Consider the following 26,840-nt stretch of genomic DNA (forward strand, 5'->3'; position numbering starts at 1 on the left):
AAGGGTGGTTCAGAGCCCCTGTGGCCAAAAGCTAGCCCCTCTTAACTGAAGCGGGACCCCCGCGACAAAGTGGCACCCAGTGTGGAAAATTAAAAAAAAACACAGCACGTTTCCCAGTCGGACCTGTTTAGGAGGAGGACCGAGTTTCCCTCGTTCTGAAGTGCGGATCTGTTTGTATAAACCATGTAGCTAAATCTATAAAATTCAGCTCATAATACAGTCAGATTTAACTGGGAACTGTGTGAATATAACATTTAATTAAATCTGAACGTTGACTTTGGTCTCTTATTGCCCACAATGCACAGCAAAGCAACTAGCCCCTCTAACGTAGGGACCCTCCCCGGGTCACAGGGTCTGCAGCCTTTCACTGACCAGCGACACAAAGTCCTACAGACTGAAGATGCAGCTTTTACTGGTAGTAATAATACTAATAATATCAGATCTACAGATTAACAACGTCTTACTGCCGAGACGACTTTTCCTTCATGTCATTTTCACTCCCTCTTACCTCTAATTACATTGTAATTAAATAAGAAATACATTGTAGTCTGACTACAATTGTTAGTTCAGATGTTTACAGTGTCGTTCTTACTAATAAAACTAGTTAATATTATTACTGGTCAAAACTCTGTCTAAAAGGATCTTTGTTTACCTGCAATTATCTGTAAGTTATTTCTGTAAATAATATTGGTATTGCTTTTTACTTTTATTATTTATATTGTGTATATAGTGTTATTTTTTCTACGTTTTTGCATCTGAGTGTCTTGCTATCCCTTTCCTGTTGTGACACTGAGAATTTCTCCACTGTGGGACTAATAAAGGATTATCTTATCTTATATATATATATATATATATATATATATATATATATATATATATATATATATATATATACATACACATGTTCTCCAGGGGTCTGTTTTACCTCAGAAGACTCTAGGTACCACATAATAATATGTTTTTGTGTCATAATAATTATTTTTGTAAAAGCTTAGAGATATTTACCTAATTCAGAATTATTGAATAATTGACATTTATTAAAAATAATTAAATGACTTAATTAAATGTGGGAAATCAGGTCATGGTCTCTCTCTCTCTCTCTCTCTCTCTCTCTCTCTCTCTCTCTGTGAGAGCTGGCCTTTGAGGCCTCTGCACTGTACAGAGCCTGGGAGGGTCAGTGGGTGCTGCCCGGAGCACGGAGAGACAGGGGTGATGACATCAAGTGATTTTTTTAATTATTAAAAAAATAAATATTAAAAAGAAAGACGGCTAAGGACGGACGAGGACTCCTCCCTGCCCTGGGTTAAGGTGTTTATAAAGTAGTGCAGCCTCTTGTGGTTCATTTCTAGAACTTCTTTAATGAAGGCCTGCAGCAGCAGCAGCAGCTTCCTCCTGCTGGGCTCAATCAGGTGTGCTGGTGCCCCCCCCCCCCTCCCCCCGCCCCTGATTTAAAGGTACCGGCACGCGCATAAAATCAGAGCCCGGGGGGTAGTGCGCAGAAGCGGAGAGGCTTCGGCGTGACGTCGTTAACCCAGCGGCCGCCGCGCGGCGTGTGTGAGCGAGCGAGAGAGCGAGCGAGCGAGCGAGCGCGCGCTCGGTGGGATGAGCCAACGCCGGACAGCGAGGGGGAGGTAAGCTGGCGATGAGCGACATGTGCCGCCGTAGTTATGGAGGGAAGTTAAGCTCTGTCACTTCGGGCTGAAGGCAGGACATTACGCCAGTGTGGAAGTCGGTAAGAGGGTCGTCGTCGTTGTCGTTGTTGTTGTTGTTGTTTATATTTGTCCGTGGCGCGCGCATGCCAGCACGTTAGCTAGCTAACCAACTAACGAACGCAGCTGCAGCCCCAGCGCCGCCCCGCCGCCCCCGAGAGCCGCAGAAAGTTGGCTAAAAGTTCCTGAACGACACGTTTCCATCAAAACCAGGTAGCTTTTGACCTCCTTCTGCTCATGAACGGCCCGTCTGCGCCCGGCAGCTCGTCCCTGAACATGCTAAGCTAACAGACACGGCTGTTGGAAGCCAGTTGAGACGAGGCGAGCTCGTCTGCTAGCCAGCGAGCTAACCAGCTTAAAGATGGCCGTGTTTTAGTGCCTCGTCCAGCTCTGGTGTGTTTTTTTTTAGCACCGTGTGAGAAGCTGGGCTGCTTACGAGGCTCGTTTCTCGTTGTTTTCATATTTAGCTAACTCCTCCGTTCCACCTTAAATGCTGCTATTCCTGCTGCATCCTGGCGCCGTGTAAGGTGGACTGGACATACGAGCGGAGTGAAAGTGAGACTGAAGAAGTTCAGGAGACGTTTTTTCACTGGTGTGATCCATGTTTGGGGTCGTTGGGAACCTCTCTTGGGCTGTAATTTGGGAATCCCGCGCGCTGTACCTCCCCAACAGTGCGTTTAAAGGGCCACTGAGATGTAAACAGAGCCGGCCCTTGTGGGGGGCTGTCTGAGCTCACGTGTGTTTACTGTTACTGGTGGCAGTGGGAACCTAGTGAGCCCATGTTGGTTAGCTAGCTAGCACTGCTGTCTGAGTCAGTTTAGGGTGGTTTGGCATCAGAAAGTCCACTGGACCACGGTCCGAGACATGTGATCCGGTTAGTTTTTTTGGGTTTTGTTTGGGGGGGGGGTCAATAGGGCACTAAGGAGCCTAGGCCTTGTATGATGGGCCTACGCCCCGACATCACCGTCTTTCCTGTACAGCAGCCGATTCACCAGATGAACAGTGTATGCCCTAGCCGACCGATAAGGAGGAAAAGGCGGCAGGGAGTCCTCATCCTCTCAGAAAAGCGTTTTTGCACACTGCAGACGAACCGGACCATGATTCGCTTGATCTAGGCCGAGACCACCTTAATTGGTCGGCCCAAATTCCGGGCCTTTGGCTGCTTTGGGTCGGACCAAACTAAAAAAAGCACCCTCAGTGATGGTAAAATAGTGGCTTATGGTTTATTTGGGGGACTATTTAGCTATTTTGGTACAACTGTCTCGGGAATTGGCCGGTGAATTCATAACCATCTGAAGAAATCACTAACTGGTGTACTACCTAGTGTGGTAGTGTGCGGTTTGGGACGCAGCCTACAAGAATGCAGCTGATTGGACTCACTGTGCTGGTTGACCGCCAGAGACACAGAAAATTAGCCCCACGCTACAAGAGGTCACATAGGCCCTCCTCTCCAGGGCACCGGGTAGCTTCAAGCGTGATGGACACAAGCGTCGCCTGGTGGCTGAGGACACAGAAAAGGTGCCCTGGTTCTCCAGATGTTTCAGATACGATGTTTGATCAATTTGTGTTGATCTTCCTTCGTTGGCTGAGGGGCAGGCCTGTGTAAAACAGACCGGTGACCTCAATCGGCCATTATGTGAACCGTAGGCGTAGAGGACAGCGTGTGTAAGGGAACACGGTTTTAGGAAGTCCAGTTATTACACAGTAGTAATGGCCCGAGGGGACTTGATCTGATCCTGGGCGTAGCCAGTCGGTGCGATTGTGTCCTTTCTGTTTGAGCAGACTATACAGATGCATCATGATCCATGGAGATAAGCAGGCCTTGCCATTACTCCATATGGACAAAAGTATTGGGACACCTGGTCATTCATGGTTTCTTCTGAAGTCAAAGGTGTTGAAGTGACTGGGATTTGATCGTAATCCTGTAATGATGAGCGTTGACGAGAGCGGGATGTTGGAGGATCGTCACCCAGCCTCATCCTGAACTCATCCCAAATGTATTTGCAGGAGCCCCTACCATCATTCCAGAGACCACAGTTTGTTCCTCTGCTGCTCCACAGCTCAATGCTGGAGGGTTTTATACCCCTTTAGCCCACGCCTGGCTTTAGGCATGGTGGCTGTAGGTTCATGCAGTCGTGAGAAGGGGTGTCCGCAAACATTTGGACATGCATGGTGTATCTGGATCATTCCGTTTTACAGAACTGACTGCTTTTGGGGACTTGAGTGACACCAGGACATGAGTGGCGGTGTAGCACCTCTGGTACCACAAGCCAGTTGACCCAAAGCCGGTTGCTTCCTCGACAAGAAGGTGGGCAGCAGTTGTGAACGACTTCAGTGCAGTATCCAAAAACGGGCCATCTGAGATCAGAACAACGTGTCCAGTTGCATCCTGTCAGAGTGAAGCAGGGGGACAGGGGGCGGAGCTTGTGCTGTAACTCCCACGTTCCCAGTCATTGCTGTCCTCCTCTAATTTGGCTGATATCCCATAAGAGACCAGTATCCAGGGAGGGTGAGGGTTAGCATGTGCTTCCTCTGAGACTCCTCTGAGACGCTGAACTGGTGCTGTGACAACGCCACTGGAGCTTAACATGCTTGGGAGATGATGCTAACTGCTAATTCTGTTACATCAGCTAACAGATACTCGGGCTGGATGGTATTGTGCTGAGAGACTGGGACTAATGGCTACTGTTGACAATGGCATCACCTGGGGTTCGAACTTTCAGCTTCCCAACAGTGGCGCCAACTCTTGTACCGGTGGTAGGGGCGAGTGGAAGTGACGTGTGTCTGAAACATTCCACGCTCCGGTGAATGCTCTACTAAGTAAACGGGAATATTCCCACGACAGGACCAGGCCTATACCTTCTCGAGATCTTCACCGCACTGGTCAGGATGCGTATGCTGGTGTTTCAAGGCCGTTGGATCTCTGACCAAGTGGGTACAGCGTTTGGTGCTGGTGGGGAGTCACTGTTTTCTACACAAGGTGTTCGCAGAGAACCTAGCTGACAGCTAGCGTTGTTGTTGTTCTAGGTACCAGAGAGGCTTCACCAGAACTGATTGGGCCATCGCAGCCGCCTTAATTACGCCCTTAGGTTTAAGGAACAGCTTGCCAAAATTTAAAAACCTGATCTGTCACTGTCTAGCAGTCTAGCTAGTCTCCGGGTAGTGTTAACACAAAAGACCTCTTTAAAGATGCCTCAGGGTTGTGTTTAGTTCAGTGTCTGTTTAGGTTTTAAGGTACATTTGGTGATTAATGTCCGGATAATTTGTTGGACACATCCTGGTTCCAGCTTTAGCCTTTTTGAAAAGATGGTTTGACCTTTTACATTTATGATTTACTTTGTTTTTGTTTGTTTTTTGGAATCTAATATAGTCAATGCCACTGGCTGCAACACAACCACAAGGCATACTTGACCAATGCCTGTAGTTCACAGTTGGTGTAGTGTTCTTGTCATTATAAGCAGTTCCAAATTTCTCTTTTGGCATCATCACTCAATTTCAATTTCATTCCCCAGCTTGTCTAAATGTCACAAAACATTGAAGGTGTGCTAGATAACGAGGTAAGTTGGAGGTTCCCTCTGGGTTCCGTCGATTTCTTTTGTTTTCAGATCTTTAGAAAGTTGCAGAAGAGTTGGAGAACTTGGAAGGCTTAGAAAGCTTGGTTTAGCTGGAAAAGTGAGCTCAAGCTATGATCTTTCTAGTGTTTCAGGATCTAGTTTGGGACTGTGTAGTCACAGACGTGTCCGAGTGGCCATGCTGGCCCCTGCCCGCTGCCGAAAGAGCCCTTAATGGGTGTGAGCGCATCACAACTGGACTTGGAAGGAGGTTGCCTGGTCAGATTTTTTTAATGATTGGTTTTAATAGATTGGTTTTAATGTTCTGGCTGAGCGTCCTCACCTGTCTACTTGTTCCATCACAAGGTTTAAATGATGTAATGGAAATGTACGGACATGTACATGCTTGAACGGTATGTTCTTTGAATTTCGGATGTTTCTCTCGGAACCGCTGCCTTACTGTAATCTGGATCCATCAAAGCTACATGTTGTTTTTGTACAACAGGACGTTCTCTCTAGGGAACATGGTGTGCCGGTACAGCCCCAGGGAGTCACCTGCCTATGTTTCCTGCACAAGAGAACCACTACTACTATGAGGCAACACTGGAGGTTCAGTGCGAGGGGGTAGGGGGGGTGGCATTTGAAAGGTTGAGCCAGATGAGTCAGGCGGTTCGGTAATTGCACTGTTACAAATCAGCATTGGTAACAGTAACAGTCAGGTCCCAGTAATCTTTGGTTGTATCCAGTGAAGAACCTTGATTATTATACTGAGACCTGTTATTCGTTCAATAAACGTGTGAACAGGGGTGGAAAGGCTCACCTGTCAAGCTTTTATTTGCCACCCAATGGGATTTTAGAGGTACATTTAGCCCCAAGCTGATGACCATGCACTTGAACCAGTATGTATGGCCTTGAGCCCAATAATTCCGGGTACCCCCTGTTCAGCATTTGCATAAAACTAACATGGCGACACACGATACAGATACCGATACATAAACTATGCGCATCGTCCGATTACCAATCCGATACCATTGCTGAATTAATAACCTGACCATCTGGGAGAGGCTTGAGGCATCAGGATTGATGTAATCACTCTTTTACTAACTTTAGAAAAACATACTATAACAAATGAACACAGATCAGGGAACCTGTTTTCTGTTTATTGGTCGCTAAAATTAACAACGGTGGACCTCGGCACAGTGCTGGCTGGGCTCAGGACTTTTATTCTGAAATTCTAAGTCTGTGAGACTAAAGAGGAGTGAGCAGCCCCTCCCTTCTCGGTTCTCCTTGTATGGAGGACGAGCTGGATTACTGATCGTTGATGATGGGTCAGGGGCATTCTGACCCTGGGTTATGAAGCCTAGAATACCGGCGGTGTCGGGACCGATCTCCGATCCTAGTATCGGATCGGTTCGTCCCTACGACAAATGCTACACCTCCTCAAGCAGTCGTGGCCTAAAGGGTGCTGAAGTGGGTTTGGGACCAGAAGTTCAAGTATTTAGACCCTTTGCCCGGTCATTGAGATGTAGCTCTGGGAGCCTCTCATTTCTCTTGATCAGTCAAGGTGTAGAAAGAGAGCCCACCTGTGGTAAATTCAGTTGATTGGCCATGATTTGGAAAGATGCACATGTCTATAACCAGTCTGACGCTGCATATCGGAGCAAAAACCAAACCATGAGGAGGAAAGAACTGCCTGTAGAGCTCAGCCACAGGATCTGGAGAAGGCTACAAAACATTTCTGCTGAACTGAAAGTTCCCAAGAGCACTGTAGCCTCCATAATTCCTGAATTGTAGGAGTTTGGAACAACCTGGCTGCCCCACCAAGCTAAGAACTCAGGGCCTCAGGGGAGAATCAGGGCCTTGTTAAGAGAGGTGACGGAGAACCCAATGCACACTGATGGATTATTTGTATGTAAGAATACATGAGGTACCTATAAACATGTTCACTATGTGTATTCTGCCACAATGACCTTAGCATGAGACAGTCAGCAAAGCTGTACACTCGAGATTAGTGTAATGCCCTTGGGAGACTAGGCAGGGTCTGCTAGGGGTGAAAAAAGTCCAAAACTCTGCAGTATTGCAATAGTCAGCACAATTGGCCTTGCAGGTGTCGGCACTCTTTTAAAAAATAGAGTCGCAAGAACGCAGGACATAAGCGGGTAGAAAAGTAACTGGGGTAAGGGGCTTTTTACTGGGACCCAACCGCGATACATTATGATAAAAAAAAATATGCGTTGGGGTAACCACAGCATGATAAGGACAGTATATAAGGCCCAGGCAGAGCCATACTCTTTAGACTGCTTTGGGAGAGTGCTGGCTGTCTCAGGCTAACGCATTACATGTAGTGCCTTAGTCTTCACCTTATTTTGTACACTTTATGTAGAAATAAAGGTTGTACTCTGCCTTTCTGGAAATCCTTAAATCCAGGTGTGCAAACCTTGTGGCCTCATACCCAAAAAGACCTGTTGTCATCGCTGCCAAAGGTGCCTCAACCAAGTATGGAGTAAAGGGTCTGAATACCTATGTCATAGGCACAGTGGTGCCACATCTAGTACTGTAAGGGATGAGGTGGGGTGGTGATCCTCCAACGTTTTAACCTCACCAACTTGCTGCAGTCAGCTCACCTCTCACGAGACATCATAGTCTCCATTGTTAGCGATACGTACTGCTGAGCTTGTTGCAGTGAGTGAAGCCCATCCTGATCAGCATCTGCTAGGGGTGCGGCATGATGTTCAGAATACCACAGGAAGTTCTTCAGATGATTGAGGCGTGTGCTTGTGGCTTTACTTGCAGGTGGCTATGGCGACGTGTCTGTGGTGCAGGTCCTTGGCGGAAAGCGACGCTGCCGTCACTAGGGCTCTGCAGCGCTACTGCAATGGCGAGCTGACCCCAAAGCAATTGCAGGATGCCAACGATGACCTCATCTACTGCCCAGAATGTGTGGAGAAGTACCACGAGGCGAGAGAGAGCGTGCCCGCACTGCACGAGGTACACACACACACCGCACCACACGACAGGATGGCAACATGTTTATGCCCTGTATGTTAGACCCTACAGGCTCTCCTCAGATCTGAGTCCCCAGTCATTTACGCTGACCGTTGGTAGTTCAGCTCCTCCGCGATTGTTGGTTTAGTGCCTGCGGGCACCGTCCAGAGTAGTCTGCAGAGTGTTGTCTGCAAAACAGTGAACCGGTGGTCTAAAAGCCCACCTTTTCATAAGCATCTAATTTTCAGTATGCACATTAACACTGCTTTAAGGGTTTGCCCTTTAATCAGGAGGTTGTGAGTTCGAATCCCAACAATGACAGTCATCTACGCGGGCCCTCTGTCAGGCTGTCGTCCTTTCTCTGCCCCCTCGTTCAATCTGAGTGCTGCTCTTTGGGTGTTTACCTCCCCAATTGCCCCCACACAGAGCATATTCCCTTCTGTTTGTGGAGGATTCTTTCCTCCACCTTGAGGTTTTGAGCTCTTGGGTTGAACTTGCTAGGCTGGTTTAAGTAAGACGGGCTCCTCGAGAATGGTCTCTATCGACGTTCTAATCATCTGGAGGTTGTAACTGATTACCACCATCTCTAAATATTGCTCAAATTAAAGGTTTTCGTTGGGTGTCCTGATCTGATCTTGCTCACAGAACATAATAACTACTTCTCCTGTGTAACCCCTTCCCTCTCAGCACCTCTGGAAGATCGAGACGACTCGGCTGCTGGAGGTCTTCCAGAATGTCTTGGATACGGAGATGGAGGAAGATGACCTGTACTTGGTGGAAAACGGCGAAGAGCAGCCCATCTCCGGGGTTTCTCCAGATGAATTCCGCAACAGGCTCCGGTACCCGTTCATGGAAGTGCTGAAGTACCCTTACCTGCTGTGCCACCGGGACCTCTGTGAGTGCAGTTCGTTTTAAGCAGCTGCTCATTGATCAGACCCGTGGTGTTTGACGTGTGGGAACAGTAAGTAGGGCTAGCCTGATCTGCTGCGTTAGATGGGCGTCAAAATCTGTTGGATGCAGATCGAGGGGGATAATCTTTAATACTCTACATCTTACTCACTCCTCTTAGTCAGTCTGAAAGGGTGTGATCTCCCTTGCTGATAAGCTCCTCTGAGATGAGGAACAGTGGATTGCTCTTCTGTAAATTGCAAATGGGTTGTAAATGCTATAACACAGGTCAGGGACGATTTTACAGCCCTTTCTTGTGGTCATACCTTTTTTAAAGCATGACTGTTCTGGATGAACTTCAGGAACATGGCACAGCCCTAATTAAAAAAAAAAAGAGAGAGATTGAACAGAAGGATTCCTGGACAGATGGATAATGGGTTCATAATGAAGAAGCTAGTTTTGCCTCTCCTTGGTTACAAACATCCTAAAATCTCTGAAATCACCTTTTTTTTTTTTTTTTTAAATCATGGTGGAATAGAAAACGTACAACAGCCACTACATTTTTGTCCAGGTCCAGATCTTTCCATTTAATCAGAATAGCCAGAATCCCTGCAGCCGGCTCAAAAGACGGCAAGGGCCGGTCTTTAAAGTGCGACCGCTGCTTAAAAACGTAACACTCCCACTGGGAGACGACGCATGTTGGTGTGTGCTGTGAAGTCTTAAAACCTGGAAAGGGGTGAAACACAAATTCGTTGAGTATCTAATATTAAACTAACTTTCCAGAGCTCACAGATTGGTGAAAAACGAACCCCAAAAACCTAAAATGAATAAACCGTTCATATGTATCCCCCTTGTTGCCCCTTAGTTTTACTACATGACCTCAGAGTCTCTTTGCAAAGTAGCCTCTCACCCACAGTGCAACCTGTACGCAAAGGTAATGTAGGTGAAATTGACCAGCTTTTAAAGGTAAATGAATGCAAAATGGGTTTGTAGAGAAGAGGCCACATTCCTTCCAGAATTCGGATGTTAACCCCATAAAACTCCAAGGCTTATTACACACTAAGTAACTGCAGGGACTTATTGTAAAAGCTTTGGCCTGCCAGCAGACCATAGGCTTTCTAGGGGGTTAACATGTTATTACATGCGTAATAGCGCAGCGTAACCTTTACAAAGTTGTTTAGGGAAGTGGGCAATAAAAATGACCATAAAACATTAAATATGGCTAAAACTAAATCACCTGCCAAAATGTACACTGGTCACCACACTGACCCATACGAGGTTTAAATAGGATCGGCTCCTCAGAATCCTCTCTAACCACGTTCTGATCAGCTGCAACTGATGTTCTGCACCTGATAATGATTCTACACATTGAAAGGATTAATAAATGTGGGGGTCAAACTTTTTCCTCGCCGGAAAATAAAATTTCTCTTCGTTCCATTGTATTAATCAGTGCGTTTAGTTTAGCTTACCTCCGTCTCTCAGTACTGACCACACGAAGATCACCTGTCCAGGTGTTTAAAGACAGGTTTCAATGGGGCGTCCTTGTAATGCTAAGAGAGCTAAGGCCTCTGTCTTTGTCCTTCTCCTTCAGGTGAAATGGTGGTGAAAGTGTTGTGTAAAATGGAGGAGATGAACAGCCCTCTACAAGTCTTTGATAAGTATCAAGGAATCTACCTACTCATGGTGCACCCCAATGAAACGGTACGTCTTCTGATGCCTCTCCTCAAATGTTGCGGATGCCACTTGCACCCTGTTTTTCCTAGAATTCCTAGAACCTGTTTTGAACTTCTGAGTTTGACTGTTGACCTTGCGCTCTCTCAGGTCCGTCGCTGGGCGATAGCCACTGCCAAGTCTAACGGCTGTGTGGACAGAGACAGCTTTTACAGCCTTCAGGAGGCTTTCACCTGCATGCTCTTGGTTATCGAGCTGGGAATCTCTCTGGAAGTCATGGAGGGCACTTACTATTCTGGCAAGCTGCATTGCCTACCCTCGCACCTCTATGACCGTGAAAATGAGAAGAACTACTGGTTAGGTTTGTAGGTTTGCTCTGCTTGCAGGTTCTACCAGTTTAACTGAGAACCGAATCGAGTCTGATTCCTATCTTCCTTCCATCCATCCATCTGTTCTAGGTATCTGTATGTTGCTGATGCAGCTGGACTCCCAGGCGATGGATTCATTATTCATGGGCCCCGATAAACAGTGCAACGTTCCCCTGTGCATTATGCATACCATGGACAGAAGGGTAGAAGGTACAGCGCACACGTTCACCTGCTGTATGTGATGTTCATCATCTTGAATCATTTCAAGGTCCCACCCACTCACTGGGACTTCCCGGGACACGGCGCTAATAGCGCTGGGAGGCTGAAGGCTAACTGGGGGTGTTGAGGGATGGGAAAGCGATGTTCCTTCAGCACCAGCATTATTTATTTATTTTTTAATTTTTTTATTTTTTTTAAACCTTTAAGCCATGGCTGCCCAAAGAATATTCCTGATGAGGATAACCCATCAACAATAACTGACCGAACCAAAATTTAATTGCTGTGTTTTTGGGGAATTGAGAGCATAGCGTGGCGAAATCGTTATCGTCCGCAAACTCTTTCTGTAGTTTAGGATGTTCTGAATGCGCACAAAAATGACCCGATTTCCCTTTTTAGAATTATGCAGTAACATCAAAGACTTTAATCCTGCAGTAAACGTAACGCCGGCAGAGGGCTTCGTCTTTGAAGTCCATTTGAAGTCCGCTGGTTTTCTGAGCCCCCTGGTGAGGCGGGTGTGAAGTTGATAGACCCCATTGTTTCAAGATAACCACCAAGATAGTCACCATTTGTCTGCCCATAATCCCCTGACAGTTCCATATATAATGGCATGTGGTAAAACTCAAACTAGTGAAATGAAAATAAGGGCAAGTGCTAATTACCTAAGCTTTCATTTCAAGGTTTTGTTTCTCTTTCTCTTCAGGGGAAAACCTGGCCTCAGATCCGTTTTGGCCAGCTTTGCAATGTTTCATGGTCATTCTCGACCGACTGGGCTCAAAGGTCTGGTGTGAGATTGAACCAGCGGATGCCTTTGCAATGATCACCCGAGCCGCCAGCTACGTAGCCGAACTCGAAGACATCCGTCAGAAAACCAAGGGGTATGTGGCCACTGTCTGACTATGTAATGGACACTTCTGTACACTGCGAAAACACTTCTAACAGTGTCTAACAGTTGTTAATTGTACTTGTTAATCAGGACGCGAGTGAAGGAGGAGCCTGACAGTGACGATGATGACATGATGTCGTGCAGTCAGATAGTGTATGACTGTTACCCGACGGAGCGAGCAAACCGAGTAATCCTCCGTTTTGCTGTATTCTTATCTGCTTGAATAACCTTAACAGATTAGCTTGGACTGACTACTCACTGTTTGTGTGTGTGTGTGTGTGTGTGTGTGTGTCCTGTAGTCGTCAGGCTGCTCATCCAACAGCAAAGAGAAGAACATCAATGAGATTTTTGAAGAGATGGGTTCTCTAGTCAATGACTTGCAGTCAGAGATGGGACAAGGCATCCGCGTGTACGGCAGCACTTTTCTTTGGTTCATCCCCTTTGTCCGCTCAGTCATGGAGCTGGACGAGTTTGGCAATGCCTTCGTTGGCGAGGTTGTCCAGTACCTGTACAATGAGATCGACAAGGATGTACTCTTCGGGAGAACGTACACCTGCGATAAGGTCACGGAGTTCTTCATCGTAATCCTCATTGACATCATTAAACTGCTCCTGAGTGAAGGCTGCATGAGCACGCTTCACTACTGCGCCCCCACATGGGTGAAAGTGATAGTGCAGTGTTCTACTCTTGAAACTCTCATCAACAGAGTCCCAGAGAAAAGAAGTGGGTCGTACGGAGTCACTTTGGCCTCGTCTAGGTTTGGGAGAGGGGATCGAATGGCCGCAACTGGTGTTGGTGCCTTGAGTCAAGCTTGCATGAGGCTGATTCGCTCACTGCTGAAGGAAGGGGAGCGAGTCGCCACCGTCCCGGACTTGGCCAAGTTCCTGAATCGCCTAAACAGGCACTTGCGAGTAAACCCAGACAAAGTCTGGGATCTTTCACTGTTGGACTCTGAAAATCTACAGAATTGCATAACCACGCTTCTGAAGGAAGTCGTGGCTAGAAGAGCAGCCCCAGCTCCTGTTCTATCGGCTCCACCGACACCCCCAGCAGAGCCACCAGAAAATGTTGTTGACCCTCTGCAGGAGCCACAATACAAGGATACTGCGGCAGGTCCGAGTAGTGTGGTTAACTTCATTAAAGATGAGCCGCCGTGGGACGCTGGGGAGTGCCGAGACGACGACGGTGGTGGTGGTGGTGATTTCCGCGGTAAACTTGAAGATTTCAAAGCAAAGAAGGAACCTAGCAGCCCGGTACGAATTTCAGAGTTGCCTCCTCCTCCTCTAGAGTTGAATCGTCTGAGGCCTGACTTGGGGAAAATACAAGAACTCAAGTCCAAGTTGAATGACAGCTTGAAGATACAAGCTTTTGCCAAGAGTAGAATTAAAGGGGTTGAGCAAGAGCAAGAGCAAGAGCAAAACCAAAACGGACGCAGTCGTCTAAAAGAGACGGTACACGTGTCTAGTTCAAGCACCACTGATGCGACCTCGCGGTTTCCGATCTCGGCATCTGCTCAAGCGGAAGAGCCTTCTAATCAGAAATGGGACGACGATGACATGCCCCTTAACGTCCGAAGGAAACTCCTAAAGAAAAGATTGTCCGGTGAATCGGAACCGGACTTGAATGGTGACTTTAAAACATCCGCGTTGACTTCTTCAAGCCATGCAAAAGGAAAATCTGACTTCATAGTCATTTCAGATGATGAAGCTGCTACAGCTGACCAAAAATGGCCAAAAGACCAGTCAGAACCTTCTTCGGACCCTGACTTGAATGAGAGTCCGGGTCGGGATTACGACAACGATTTGAGCGAATCGCAAGTATTCGAGTTCGAAACCCAAGAAGACATGGCGTCTGCCTGGATTGACTGCTCAGTCGTGAACAAGAAGCCCAAAACTGAACCCACGTCGAAAGTATCCACAAGCCTTGCCCCTGTGGAACCCCCGTCCGGCTGGGTCAATGAGACTCAAGCGGTCACCGATGACGCCATCGAGGAAGCCTGTCAGCAAGCAGAAGAGCTGAGCGGTAAACCGCAGCGGCTACAGGAGGCACCTTCTTCGAGTATGCCTCTGCCACCAAAGCCCGAGAGTTTTATACAACCAAAGTCTGTGCCGTTACAAAGTCCCGCTACGAAACCTGGCCTGGCTGAGGAGAGAGGCCAGCAAGGCCTGAAGAACAAAAAGAAATCCCTTCTCATCGAACCACTGGGTCAAAAAGTCAGGAAGCGACGTAGCACGCTCAACACCTCGTCTTCGGAGTCTCCTTCCGTTCCCTCCGTCGCCCGCTCGCTCAGCCTCGAGCCGGAGGGGTCTTCTGGCTCGCGTCCCTTCCGGTCCCCTGCCGTTGTCCCACCGAAGAAGATCCGCAGACCTGCTGAGCCGGAATCTGTAGCGGAACGCATGGGGCTCAAAAAGAAGGAGAGAAAGGCGTTCGATCTCTCGCAGCGCTCCTTGGACACTTTGGGCGAGCTTCGGAACCATGGCCAGAACGTGCAGGTCGAGTCCCTGCAGAAGACGAAGAAAAGGGTCCGTCGCAAAAGCAAGCCCCAGCCGAAGCTGGCAGGGAAGGGTGGGAAGAAGCTGCTTGCATCCCAAGATATGCAGTACTTCAGGCAGAGCCGTGGGATGCTTCAGAAGTCTACGCCAGCCGCAGCTACTGCTGCTACTGCTGCTGCTGCCCTGCCCAAACCGATCAGGAACCCTGTGCCAGAGAGCCTTCCCAAACCGAAGCGTACAGTTGAAAACATGGAGGAGGAAGAGGAAGAGGAGGAGGATGATTATCAAAGTTTCCTTCCCTGTTCCCAACCTGATCCTGCTCGAGCGATCCACCAGACTGCCAAACAAGATAGAGATAAAGTGAGCGAGTCCAGTAAGGCAAAACCTGCGTCGCTCGACCCCAAAAGTAAAGAGTCCTGTCCTAGTCAAAGCAAGGTTGCTGACGGAAATGCTGATTGCACAGCTGAAGGTACCGAACAGAAATGGGTTGGGTATAATGTTGATGACGATTATGACGACGAGTGGTTCCACCAAACGCAGAATGAGCCCACAGACATGGAGTTATGCTCTCAAATGGAGGAGTTGGAGGCAAACTACGAGGACTTTGCTCACACACAAAGAGACCCTGTAGACATGGACATCGATCCGGACAGCCAGCCGGACACTTCTGTTGGAGGCCCAGACGTGCAGCAAAAAGCTTTATTTGCTTTGGTGCCCCAGGAAGCCCCTCCTGCTACTGCTCCTCCTGCTCCTTCTACTAAGAACGCTGTAGATGACAGTCGGCTATTCCTGAAGCCTGGCATGTCCCCTGTATCTCAGAAGAAGGCCAAACCTTCCACGACAAAGATATATGCTCCTAGTTCCCGCAGCGACACTCTGGTTGGGGAAATGGCAAAGTCCACCAAGGCTAAGGTTGCACGGCCACCGCCAATCATAGCGCCACCACCACTTCCGCCCTCAAAAACCCTGCCACAGCCATTTCAACCGGCAAAGGCCATACCGCGACCGTCCGCGACTCCAAAAGCCGCACTAGGGCCGCCGCCGCCAAAGGCAGCACCGCAATCTGGATTTCGCCAGCCTCTTCCGTTCAGTCGCCCTCCTCCAGTCCTGGGGCTCAAGTCAGCCGTTCAGAATAGCGCAACTTCCCATCCACCTTCCTACAAGACGTATTCCCGGCCTGAGGATCCCGTCTCGAAGGCGGACGCCGTGATACATCGACCTCAGTGGTATGACCAGTCGTTTTTGATACAAGCAGTTTTGAAGTGGGAGTACCGCATGTTTAAGAACTATAAAGATAACGGGCTGCCGGACGACTTGTGTCCCTGGCCGCTGAGGGAAGTGCCGACTGTGTTCTCCAGCCACGAGGAGTATTTCGGCGTCATGTACCCACTTCTTCTTGCCAATGTGTTTGAGGAGGTAGGATTTGCTTTCGCTCTTTCTTTTACTTTGCTATTACGCTTATTTTACTGCAATAAGAAAAGGTATTCCTTTGTCCTGTAGATGGTCAGTGAATGGCATAGGAGTGGGAGGATCGAACTTCACCTCAAGGTTCAGGGATTGGAGTACACCAATCGCACCGCCAACGCCAGTTTCACAGGTACGTTCAGCATTTCTGGATCATCAGCTTGAATCGTAAAGCCTAACTAGTACAGTGGTTGGGAGATGAAGGCCAGCTAACAAACTCCTGTGTCGGCCGACGTCGCTTAAGAGTGACGAGGGAAGATTGGGTGCCATCTACCCACCCGGAGAAAGCTCCGCTAGTTGTGCTCTCTTGGACTCTGCAACTGATAGCAAAACAACGTAGCTCAGAATTCGAACTCGAGACCATTGGGACATAGTGGTAGCGCATTAGACTGCTAAATTATTGTAAAACTGCTATCTGAGAATTTCGGTGGCTCTCAGCCTTCTTCCTTCTTGTCCTCCACAGCAAGCCTAACCCCTGAGCAGGAGATCAGACAGTCCTACCCTAAAGAAGATGATCTGGTCTTGCTCTGGCTGCCGAAAAACACAAGCGCTTACGTCGGTGGTGACCCGGACTCAAACGAACGGCATGCCAGTTTTGGCTATGTGTCCCGATCGAATGTGATCAGCAATGGTGCAGGTATGTTCATGTTCATATTGTGAATGCCTATTTTTGTGTGTCCAAATATTTGAGGACACCCCTCCCAATGAATGCGTTCGGCTACTTTAAGTTGCACCCACAGCTTGTCTAGATGAACCTATCGTCACCATGCCTACTGCCAGAAGTTCTGCTAGAAAGAGAAACCTTGTATTGAGGTTCCCAGTTTACCCCTTCCATGTACTGAACTCTAGTCTTCTCTTGAAGTTGTCCGGGCTTAACTTGGACAGGACGGCGGATAAGGGCCGTGTTGTGCAGCCCCAGAATAGTACATTTGCTTTGCTGCGTGTGTCTGTGTACGTTTTGTGGACTGCATTTGTCTTTCTTCGCCTCCAGGTCAACCCTCGACGTTAAACCTGACCATTCAGACGCGGGGGAACGTGTCCTCTGTCGATGCTCAGCACGTGCGCTGCGAGGTGATTAGCTCTCTGATCTCCACCCTGCGGGAGTTCCGAGCACTGTGTCAGCTGAAGAATGGGATTATGGCTCGGCCATACATCCTCCTCAAGCCACATGTCGCGGTCTATGCACCCTGTGAAGAAGGCCTGCCGGATCTCGACATGCCTGTGAGTGGGGCGTGGGCGTGGGATATTGGGGGTTTTCTGGAGGTCCCATGAGGGTGGGCATCCTGCCCGGTGGTGAGGTTTTCCCCTTTTTCCTGCTCAGTCACACCCCATTCAGCTCTCCTGTTGCATTAGCAGGTTTAGTAGGTCTCTGTGAGCAGGGGAATTGGCAAACTGTGCTGGGCTCCACCCTGATCTGGACTGTCCCTGGAAAGCAGATGATTCCCTTTCACTACATGCAGGAACACCATCAGTCGGTTTATGCATCGTACTTGGTGTCCAACCTCATCAGTGAATCTACACATGTCTTTATAAAGCCTCTTTTGTCTCATCACCTTAAATGTGCTCATCCACCATGATTTATCTGACCTGAATTAATTTTGTATGTAACTTGGTTAATACGTTGTTGTATTTTTAATCAATTATGTGGACAGAATGTGAGAAACGTGCCCTTTTAAAGCTAAAGGTGCTCAGTTCAGCTATTTCTCAGTAATTAATCAGATTCTCCTGCTTTGCTGTAGGAGTATAATATGGACCAGGCCAAGGCAATCGGCTGTGGCGTTGCGATGGTGAGGAGGCGGCAGTATAGCTCTCCAAAAATCCTGCTAATTCATGGCCCTCCAGGAACTGGCAAGAGCAAGACCATCGTTGGCCTTCTGCAGAGGCTTTTCTCAGAAGTAAGCTTTCGGTCTGTTGATTATTAATGTGTTGGAGGAGAACTCTAAATAATACTAGACTCCATGAGAAGTGCTCTGAAGATGATTGAGATGAACCACAACTTTCTGTAGGAATGTTATTGGTGTAATTCTACTGTTAATAAACACTTGCCCTGATATGGAGCTTTAGTGCGTTAGTGCTTTATTTTAACATTTATTTATTTATTTATTTATTGCTTGCCTGTAGCACAATGAGAGCGCCTCTGCGAATCGCCACAATAAGGCTCACAGGATGCGGGTCTTGCTCTGCGCTCCGTCCAATGCTGCCATTGACAACTTGATGAAGAAAGTCATCGTCGCCTTCAAAGAGAAGTGCAGAGACATCCTCTGTCCACAAGGTACCGTGTCCAATTTAGTTTAAAGGGTACCTGGTGGTTTGGTGGTTGCCTTGAGCACACGGTCGCTCATTCCAGCCTATACTCATAATGTTGTGTTTTTATGAGGGAGTAATGACGCTGCTGTTTTGGTGCCTGTAGGGAACTGTGGGGACATTAACCTGGTGCGACTGGGCAGTGAGAAGACCATCTCTAAAGGAGTGATTGCCTTCAGCCTTGACAGCCAGACAACAAGTGAGTACAGCAAAGCTCCGTCACACTGTGGGTAGGTGGGCAGGGAGTACTAGCGTTTCCTGTCCTTTAAGCTTTATTATTATTATTATTATTATTATTATTATTTTTCTTAATCATGCCTTTGATCTGTTTTGATAAATCTGTGCCAAATATAAAACCAGCTAACACTACCGAGCGGAGGCTGTATTGCTTCATGAACCTCTTGTAACATCTGTCAAACATGGTGGAGGCAATGTTGTTATGGCATATGTATGTATGGCTGCTAATGGTCTTAAGGGTCTGACAGGCTGCTGTCAGAATCTACAGGATTTGTTGCTAAGGTGGCTTTTTAAAATGTATTTATTTATTTTTATTTAGACCATGTTGCTAATACTCTTTTTTTCACTTTTGCAGAGAAAACCCAGATAAACTCAGACTCCGATGTACAGAGGGTGAAGCAGAAACTGGATCAGGAAATAGAATGTTTCTCACGCCTGTGTGCCAGAACTCAAAAACAGTCCCCTGAGGTAATGCATCCCCCACACAGTAGAGGGCCGTGGTAATGATGCTGTATTTACCTTTTATCTTCATCAAGAGAAATGAGCGGCCCCCCCCAAACTATATTTCAAGGGTCATAGCAAAGGGTTTGAATATTTGTAGTTTTTCCTTTTTAATAAATTTGCAAGAATTACAAATTCTCTTTTCACCTCTCAGGGGTATGGAATGCAGAACAATGTGGGGGGGCTTAATTTTTAGCCTCAACATGAACAATGAAATGGTCACCTGTAGTGTGTACATAGATGCACACACCACGTTTTCGTATATGTGTGTATATAAAATATTAGTGTGCGTCTGTAAATTTTATATATTAAAAATTAATGTGTAGATATGGATGATGGTGTGGTATTGTCTGAGCTACAGTGGTCTAGAAGATGTTAACTGTTATTTCTTTCTTCCTTTTGTCATTTTACTCTGCTTATGGTGTTGTGTTCTCACTGGATTCCCTGCAGTTTAAGCAGTTAATGGCCAAGAAGCAGCAGTGTCTGTCAGAAAGGGAGAAACTCAGTCGAAAGCTAAGAGAGGTAAGCGCTTCACTGATGGGTTAGGAGCCCTACTTTTTAGAAGTGGGAAAGTTAAAGCTCCTGCTGACCAGATGCTGTTGCATGTTTTGCATGTTAAACTTTCTTTATTCAGGTCTTCAGCGGTCTTCAACGTTCTCTTTCTCCGTCTGTAGTTCCGTAGCAAAAGGCAGGAGGTGCAGGCTGTGGTCCTTCGAGATGCCCATGTGATTTGCTGCACTCTGAGCACCAGCGGGAGTAGCGTCCTCGAGTCCGCTTTCCGGCGTCTCGGACGAGAACCCTTCAGCTGCGTCATCGTTGATGAGGTCGGTCACTCTGTGTAATTCAGAGCCTCAGTAATAGAATGGCTTAGGTGTTCATATGTTTGGATACAAAGTGTGTGTGTATCTGTGTGCACTCCTAGGCAGGGCAAGCTAAAGAGACAGAGTCGCTGATTCCCCTGCTCCATCGATGTCCTGCCTTGATCCTAGTGGGTGACCCTGAGCAGCTCACGCCCACTGTTGTCTCCCAGGTGAAGCACCCCAGAATACACTGCAGCGTCCCAACAGCATTCTAAGCGCCCTAGTGAGAACACTACTGACTGGGCAGTAGGTAATCTCCAGTTCAGAGAGAGAGAAATTGTGCATCACGGCTCACTGCTAGCTGTTAGCGCACAGCACTGCACTTCAGACACGACTGGGTGACTGGGTGCCTCCCTGCCTATGTCTGAACGCTGTCTGTCCGAGTAGGCAGAACTTCATACATTGCGTACACGGCCGCAGTGACCTTAAGCAGCATCGACGGCCCAGATCTGCAGCTCCAAGCGTGCTAAAAGAACTCTGGCTGTTGGACCCTTTGGAGATGACCCGTACACACGGATTCATGTAATTTGCTAGAACATGGAGCTGCTGTCAGTTGGCTAAAAGCTAACTGGCGCTAAACCGTCACTTAACCCTTTTTTTGTGTGTGTTTGTGATCAGAGAGCGAAAGAGCTTGGCTACGACCAGTCCTTGATGGCGCGACTCTGGAAGAGCCTTCAACCCTCAAATCCCACCGTCTTCCTCAGCATACAATACCGTATGCACCCCAACATCTGCGAGTTCCCCTCCAAGTACATCTACAGCAAAAGGCTGAAAAATGACTGGTATGATGAGGCATACGCACACCTACACACTCCTCCAAACCAACCCCCCCATGCGCCTGTCTCACACACACACACACACACACACTTTACCACCTGTGTTCTGACGGGTGCACAACCTACCTTCCACCTTTGCTGTAACTGGGTCGAGAATCCAGCGGTTCCGTGTGCCCCCTTATCCTTCAGTGCTGTGTTTTGTTGCATTGCCGCGCTCAGGGCTGGCGAGTGTCTGCAGTTCAGGCATCTGCCGCCAGAGCAAAGGCAGCTTTATAGGTTTGGACTGTGCCGGGCCGGCCATTGCTGTTGGTGAGTCTTGAACTAAGAGGGGTGCTTCTGCATGCCGACCGTTAACACGCCGTCAGTTCAGGAGGGGAAATATCAGTCCCGCGGGACCTGCAGTGTGGCACTGGGTCGAGTGTTCTCCGCTCTTTCAGATGCACCTTGGTTGGACTTCTGGTTGGTCTTGTGGAGGCCGTGCCGCAGTGGCTCAGAGCTGTTCAGGCGGCACAAGACGAGACCTACACTATATTAGACAAGTGACTTTAATGCGTAGTCTGATTGAGGTGCCCCCTAGTGAGTCCAGTTGGTAATCAGACCCTGATTAGAATGCAGAGGATCTGCAAAGAAATGTCTCAGCTAGTTTGGTTGTTTTCGTTGTTGGCCTATCGAACCAGTCCATTCTTGCTGGTTCAGGAGTACACTATAATGGTGCCGCTGCCTATAAGGACTGCTATTGCCCATCCCTCCACTAGATGTCTCACAAATAACCGTCCCGGTGCTCTCTGTAGGGGCTGGGGACAATTGCAAATCTGTATTGAGGTTTCTGAAACCAATCCAAACTAATGGTTGTCTCTGCCTTAGCCAATCAGATGTGATGTCTGTTGTGTGTGGCATGGTCAAGCTTGCACGGCAGCACCTTCCTATTGGGTGCTTTTCTGCTAATGCTGCTGTTTCTGTCTGTTGGGCTGTCTGTCGGTCATACCGCTGTTATGCTGTGCAGTGATGGTAGTACTGCTTGAGTGTTACACAAATGGAGCAGCATCTCTCTCTTCAGTTTGAAACAAGTACAGATTTCCAACACGTTCTGACTGAACATCCCTAATAAGCTGATTTTCTAACAAAGAGGCAAAGAAGCACACTTACAAGTTACAGGCCGAGCATGTAAATGCATAGCATGGGGGAAAACATGAGAACATTGAAAAAGAAAAAACAATAACTTCCACAGCTTCAATTTTTATTTGGCAATTTAGCCTTTTTTGTTTTTGTTTTTTTAAGTATTGGGGGAAAAAACTATTAAATATAACTTGTTTAATCCAAGATAAAAGACAAACCAGGTAAGGTCCTTCTATTCCCAGTATAATCTCATCCCTGTCTGCTGCGTGAATAAGAGTGGTGTTATCCACTATGCTGTACCACCATTTATAAAGTCTGTTGCCTAGGCTGTACTAATATTTGTAGGTAGCTGTGTATCATTTTCAGATGCAAAATAGGTAGCTAGCTAGACTTTTAAATGGCTATGTATTTATTTATTTGTTTGTTTGTTTGTTTTCCACCCTGTTATCTTGGCTCAGAATAAAAGGCACTGATTTTTCTTTCTTGGTGGGCTTGCAGGGGGGAGTAAAAGAGGTCTGTTTGGCTGGGCTTTAGCACCGCAATGGCTCACAGCCATGTATCATAGCATAGCATATGTTGCATAGCACGTGAAGCCATTTATTTTTAGAGCTGTAACACAGACAAATGCTATCTTTTGGTAATTATTCCAAAGCCGTATAGAATAGTGTTGCTGTCCACTTTGTGTCCTCTGAGGGAAGGGTGGTGTGCTGTGAGCTAGCTAAGCGATTGTAGCCAGTTGGTGAGGGTTAGCTTGTAGCCTAGTCCCAACCTAGCACCATGTTGATTTTTCCTCTTCTGCAGTGTGGTTGGTTCTAGTCTGGAGTAGTCCAGCTTGGTCTGAGGGAACAGACACTGGAGAGAATAGATGGTAGGGATTTATCCTAGCATGGAGACCCACTCACTTGTGTGTTCCCTTCCTCTTTTTAGCGAGACGGCTCAGAAGCGGTGTTCCTTCAGCTGGCCTTTTGAGCCCTACCGGGTGTTCGATGTGACTGATGGAAGAGAGAATAAAGAAAATGAGTAAGTTGGGATAGGGGGAAGGGTGGGAGATGGGCAAGAGGTGTACATGGACATGTGCAGGTTAGTTGACTTATTAATAAAAATAAAATAAATGAATTAATTAGAATGTCTTTGTTGCATGCAGTTCTTTCAGTAACCACAAGGAGGTGAAGCTGGTGCTGATGCTGCTGAAGCTGATTGGTGAGAAGCAGGCGGTGCGTGTGGGTGTAATCACGCCCTACAACGCGCAAAAACAGCAGATCCTGAGGGCCGTCGCTTTGGAAGCGAGAGGAAACAAACCTCTTCAGTAAGAGCAATCGTGTGAATTGATTGTAAAGCTTGGGGCTTCATTTGAAGCCCTAATTTTTAAAAATCATGAGGGTAAAAAAAAAAATCTTAATTAATGTGTGTGCGCGCCAGGGTGGAGGTGGACACGGTGGACGGCTTCCAGGGCAGAGAAATGGACTGCATCATTGTGTCCTGTGTAAGAGCCAGCAGTGAAATGGGCTCTATTGGGTAAGACCCATTTGTCTGTCATGCTTACAGAATTATTCCTGGTTTAGCTGGTCTGCAAGCACAATCAACCAAGCTAGACCACCAGTATGGCCAAACGTGACCAAGTCGGATGACCAGCATGACCAAAGAAAAAAATGCAATATACTTACTAATTAGTGAGGTCTATTGAAGGCCTTTACATTTAGCCTTGTAGCTTCAGTGCTAAAGCTAGCGACGCACAAACCCTCTGTGCCTGATGGATTAAGCTGGAGAAATTCTGGGTCGTCAGTCCGATCCCTTTATTATTTCTGTCTTTGTTCTGCAGGTTTGTGGGAAATCGCCAGAGGATGAACGTGACCATCACCAGAGCCAGATTCAGTCTGTTCATATTGGGACATCTCCGCACACTCAAGGTAACTCCCACTCGCACACCATATGTCCAAATATTTGTGGACACCCAATTGCTGACACAGATGTGCAAATGCACTCACAGCTTCTTCTGTAGAGAAGCACTGCCAATAGAATAGGACTCTCTGGAGCAGATAAACAACAAGGAGTAGGATCTGTGGAGCAGTGGAACAGTTGTTCTATCCGATGGTGCTATATATATTTTTTTTATATATATATATATATATATATATATATATATATATATATATATATATATATATATATATATATATATATATATATATATATATATATATATTTTGGGATGAGGTGGGATGGTGGTGATCATCCATCCAACATCTCTTGACCTCACTAATGCTCTTGCTCTTCCTCCCTGGACAGTAGACAGTTACTCCAACAAAAGCTTGCATAATGATGCCTTGACTTCAGAATGAACAATAAAAAAGCAGGTGTCCATATAATGTGTGGTTTTTTTTTTTTTTTTGTTTGTTTTTGTTTTTGTTTTTTTATTAATGTCTCCTCTCCTTTCCTTTGTTCTCTCTGTGTGTAGGAGCACAGTGATTGGGGTGCTCTGATAAAGGACGCCAGGAACAGAGGGACTATAATAAAGACTCAGGAGCGGGATTTCCGAGAGGCCACCACTAAAGTCCTGAAGCCGGCTTGCAGCCACCCGCACGCCGTCCTGTCCCGACGTCACAGCAACGCCACCTCACCCCCACAGCCCACGCACATCCCCATTGAAAAAACGACCGCTCCCCCTGTCCCTATCCCGCTAGCTTACTCCGACCCCAATGGGGGCCACTCTCCCCCCGTTTCCTCCACAACCTGCGGCCCATCTGAACGGGCCAGAGACCCTCGGCTGTCCGCTAGGCCTTCAGAACCCTCCTTATTGGAGCCGGTCAGAGAACGCAGGCAGGACCGGGACAGACGGGCCCCCGCTGACCTACGGCAACACCCGCACGCCCTCCCGTCCCGATGTCACGGCAACGCCGCCTCACCCCCGCAGCCCACACACATCCCCATTGAAAAAACGAACGCGCCCCCTGTCCTCATCCCGCTAGCTTACTCCGACCCCAATGGGAGCCACTCCCCCACTGTTTCATCCTCAACCAGCGGCCCATCTGACCGGGCCAGAGACCCTCGGCTGTCCGCTAGGCCTTCAGACCCGCGCTTATCAGAGCCGATCAGAGAACACCGACAGGACAGGGACAGAAGGGCCTCCGCTGCCCCACGACAACACCCGCTTGCCCTGCGGGCACAGAGAGACTCCTACCAGCGGTCTTCCATACCGCCAGTTCACTCTCGGTCACCACGGAGACGAAGCCAGGACCGTCCCCCATCGTCACCAAGGAGACACAGAAGATGACTGACTTCCTTTCTTGTATAATTATTATACATATTTTTTTATTATTCAGGCTTATGTTTGTTTGTTTGTTTGTTTGTTGAAGTGTCAAACCTTTCTAATGTCCCCCAGAAGCAGGTTCCATGTTGACATGGCGTCCCTGTCCCTGAGCTCTGTTTTCTAACGTCTTCTAACACGCGAATGAAGGACGGACAAAGAATACAATAAAACTGGTCCTGGATCAGCGTCCCTACTCCAACGCTTGATTTCAAGGAGAATTTCACTGATGTATTTCCCCCCCCCCCAAAAATGTCCGAATCGTCCCAATCACTGAATTATGAGTTTGGGTTCGGTGTGAAATCGTGTTTCTGCACAGAGAAACTTTCCGACTGATTTCTTTACAGTGGTGCTGAATGAAACCAGGCGTCAGTGGCCATGACTACACACAAATCTAGCCATTTTATTTACTGTCCAGCCCCACCGGTGAACCTGCAGCTGTTTTCTGAGTTTTAGACGGAATGGTAATGATGGCAATATGGTGGGAAATCTTTGGGCACTATTTTGTCGCACATTACCCTGCACTGTATCCCTCCACCGTCAACATATTTTGAAACATTTTAGGCTGAAAAAGTCCCCGCCCATCCTCTCTCTGTGCCTTTGTAGGTTGTAGCTCTGTAGCAATGAGAAAACGTCGGTGGAGTTCCCCTCTCACACACTGCTGACCATCTCTTCAGCAGTTAATATTGCCCACCTCCCTTTTTTTCTCCCAATCACAGGAATATCGATTGGTTGGCCGCTTCCAGTATCTCCAATAAAGATTAGGCCTCTTCGTCTTCCCTACAATTAAAGCTGATGAACTCCTGCTCCTGCAGAACCGCCTCTCCCTGCTCCCAACACACCCGGTACAGCTCATCATCTCATTATCCAGCCCGTCCTGAGTGTTGGAGGAGGTGTGTTACAGCAGATAACCAATAAACTGGGCAGGGGCACAGGAAATCCTCCAGGAGCAGGGTTGCAAGGAGCAAGGGTCCTTGTGGTTACGCAAATGTAGCGTGTTTTTTGTTTGTTTGTTTTTTAACCACACGTGTTGAGCTGGGTCCTGTGCCCGAGGTGTCTCCGTTCAGCCAGAAGGGGCGAGATAATGTTCCTGGCATGTGTCTGAAAAGTGTAAAGGCTCAGTTTTGTACAGTTGGAATGTAAAATATAATGTTGATGTTTTCAGAAGTGAAAGTGTTTGTTTTTTAGTTGATAATAATTATAATAATAATAATTAATAATAATAAAGCCCTTTATTCTTCCAAGACCAACCTGCCCTCCCTACCTCCCTACCAAAAAGTAGGAGCAGCTGTAACGGGCTTGGGTTTTTAATACCGTAGAGAACCGCTAGAGGCCGCTAGGATGCACCTCCACACGTGTCCCCTCCGGAGCAGGGTAATAGTAGTGGTAGTCGTCGTGGTGGTGGTGGTGGTGGTGGTATTGATAGTAGTAGTGGTGGTGGTGGTGGTGGTATTGATAGTAGTAGTTCACATCCTACAGAGCAGCCTTTTTTTTTCTAACTGCACAGTAAAC

General features: G+C 47.5%; 1 protein-coding gene across 3 annotated transcripts; it reads left to right on the plus strand.

Annotated features, from left to right (window-relative positions):
* The first annotated feature begins 1,552 nt into the window (after positions 1 to 1,552).
* On the plus strand, positions 1,553 to 26,572 carry setx (senataxin). 3 transcript variants are annotated; one of them, XM_072661471.1, is made up of 26 exons: positions 1,553 to 1,631; positions 8,054 to 8,248; positions 8,933 to 9,140; positions 10,725 to 10,834; positions 10,955 to 11,165; positions 11,263 to 11,382; positions 12,092 to 12,266; positions 12,365 to 12,461; positions 12,574 to 16,182; positions 16,267 to 16,363; positions 16,694 to 16,867; positions 17,222 to 17,451; positions 17,970 to 18,125; positions 18,352 to 18,502; positions 18,641 to 18,733; positions 19,127 to 19,239; positions 19,723 to 19,794; positions 19,947 to 20,096; positions 20,195 to 20,302; positions 20,751 to 20,914; positions 21,128 to 21,217; positions 22,952 to 23,044; positions 23,169 to 23,330; positions 23,444 to 23,539; positions 23,844 to 23,931; positions 24,480 to 26,572. In XM_072661471.1, exons 2-26 carry the CDS (start codon positions 8,060 to 8,062, stop codon positions 25,293 to 25,295), a joined length of 7,572 nt encoding a protein of 2,523 aa, XP_072517572.1. In that variant the 5' UTR covers positions 1,553 to 1,631; positions 8,054 to 8,059; the 3' UTR covers positions 25,296 to 26,572. The 3 variants fall into 3 exon arrangements, with proteins under 3 accessions (XP_072517572.1, XP_072517571.1, XP_072517573.1); XM_072661470.1 differs by having other exon boundaries at positions 1,579 to 1,732; XM_072661472.1 differs by lacking the exon at positions 21,128 to 21,217 and having other exon boundaries at positions 1,579 to 1,732.
* Positions 26,573 to 26,840: the final 268 nt, after the last annotated feature.

The sequence above is a fragment of the Salminus brasiliensis genome, chromosome 18, assembly GCF_030463535.1.
Source record: "Salminus brasiliensis chromosome 18, fSalBra1.hap2, whole genome shotgun sequence".
Taxonomy (NCBI): domain Eukaryota; kingdom Metazoa; phylum Chordata; class Actinopteri; order Characiformes; family Bryconidae; genus Salminus; species Salminus brasiliensis.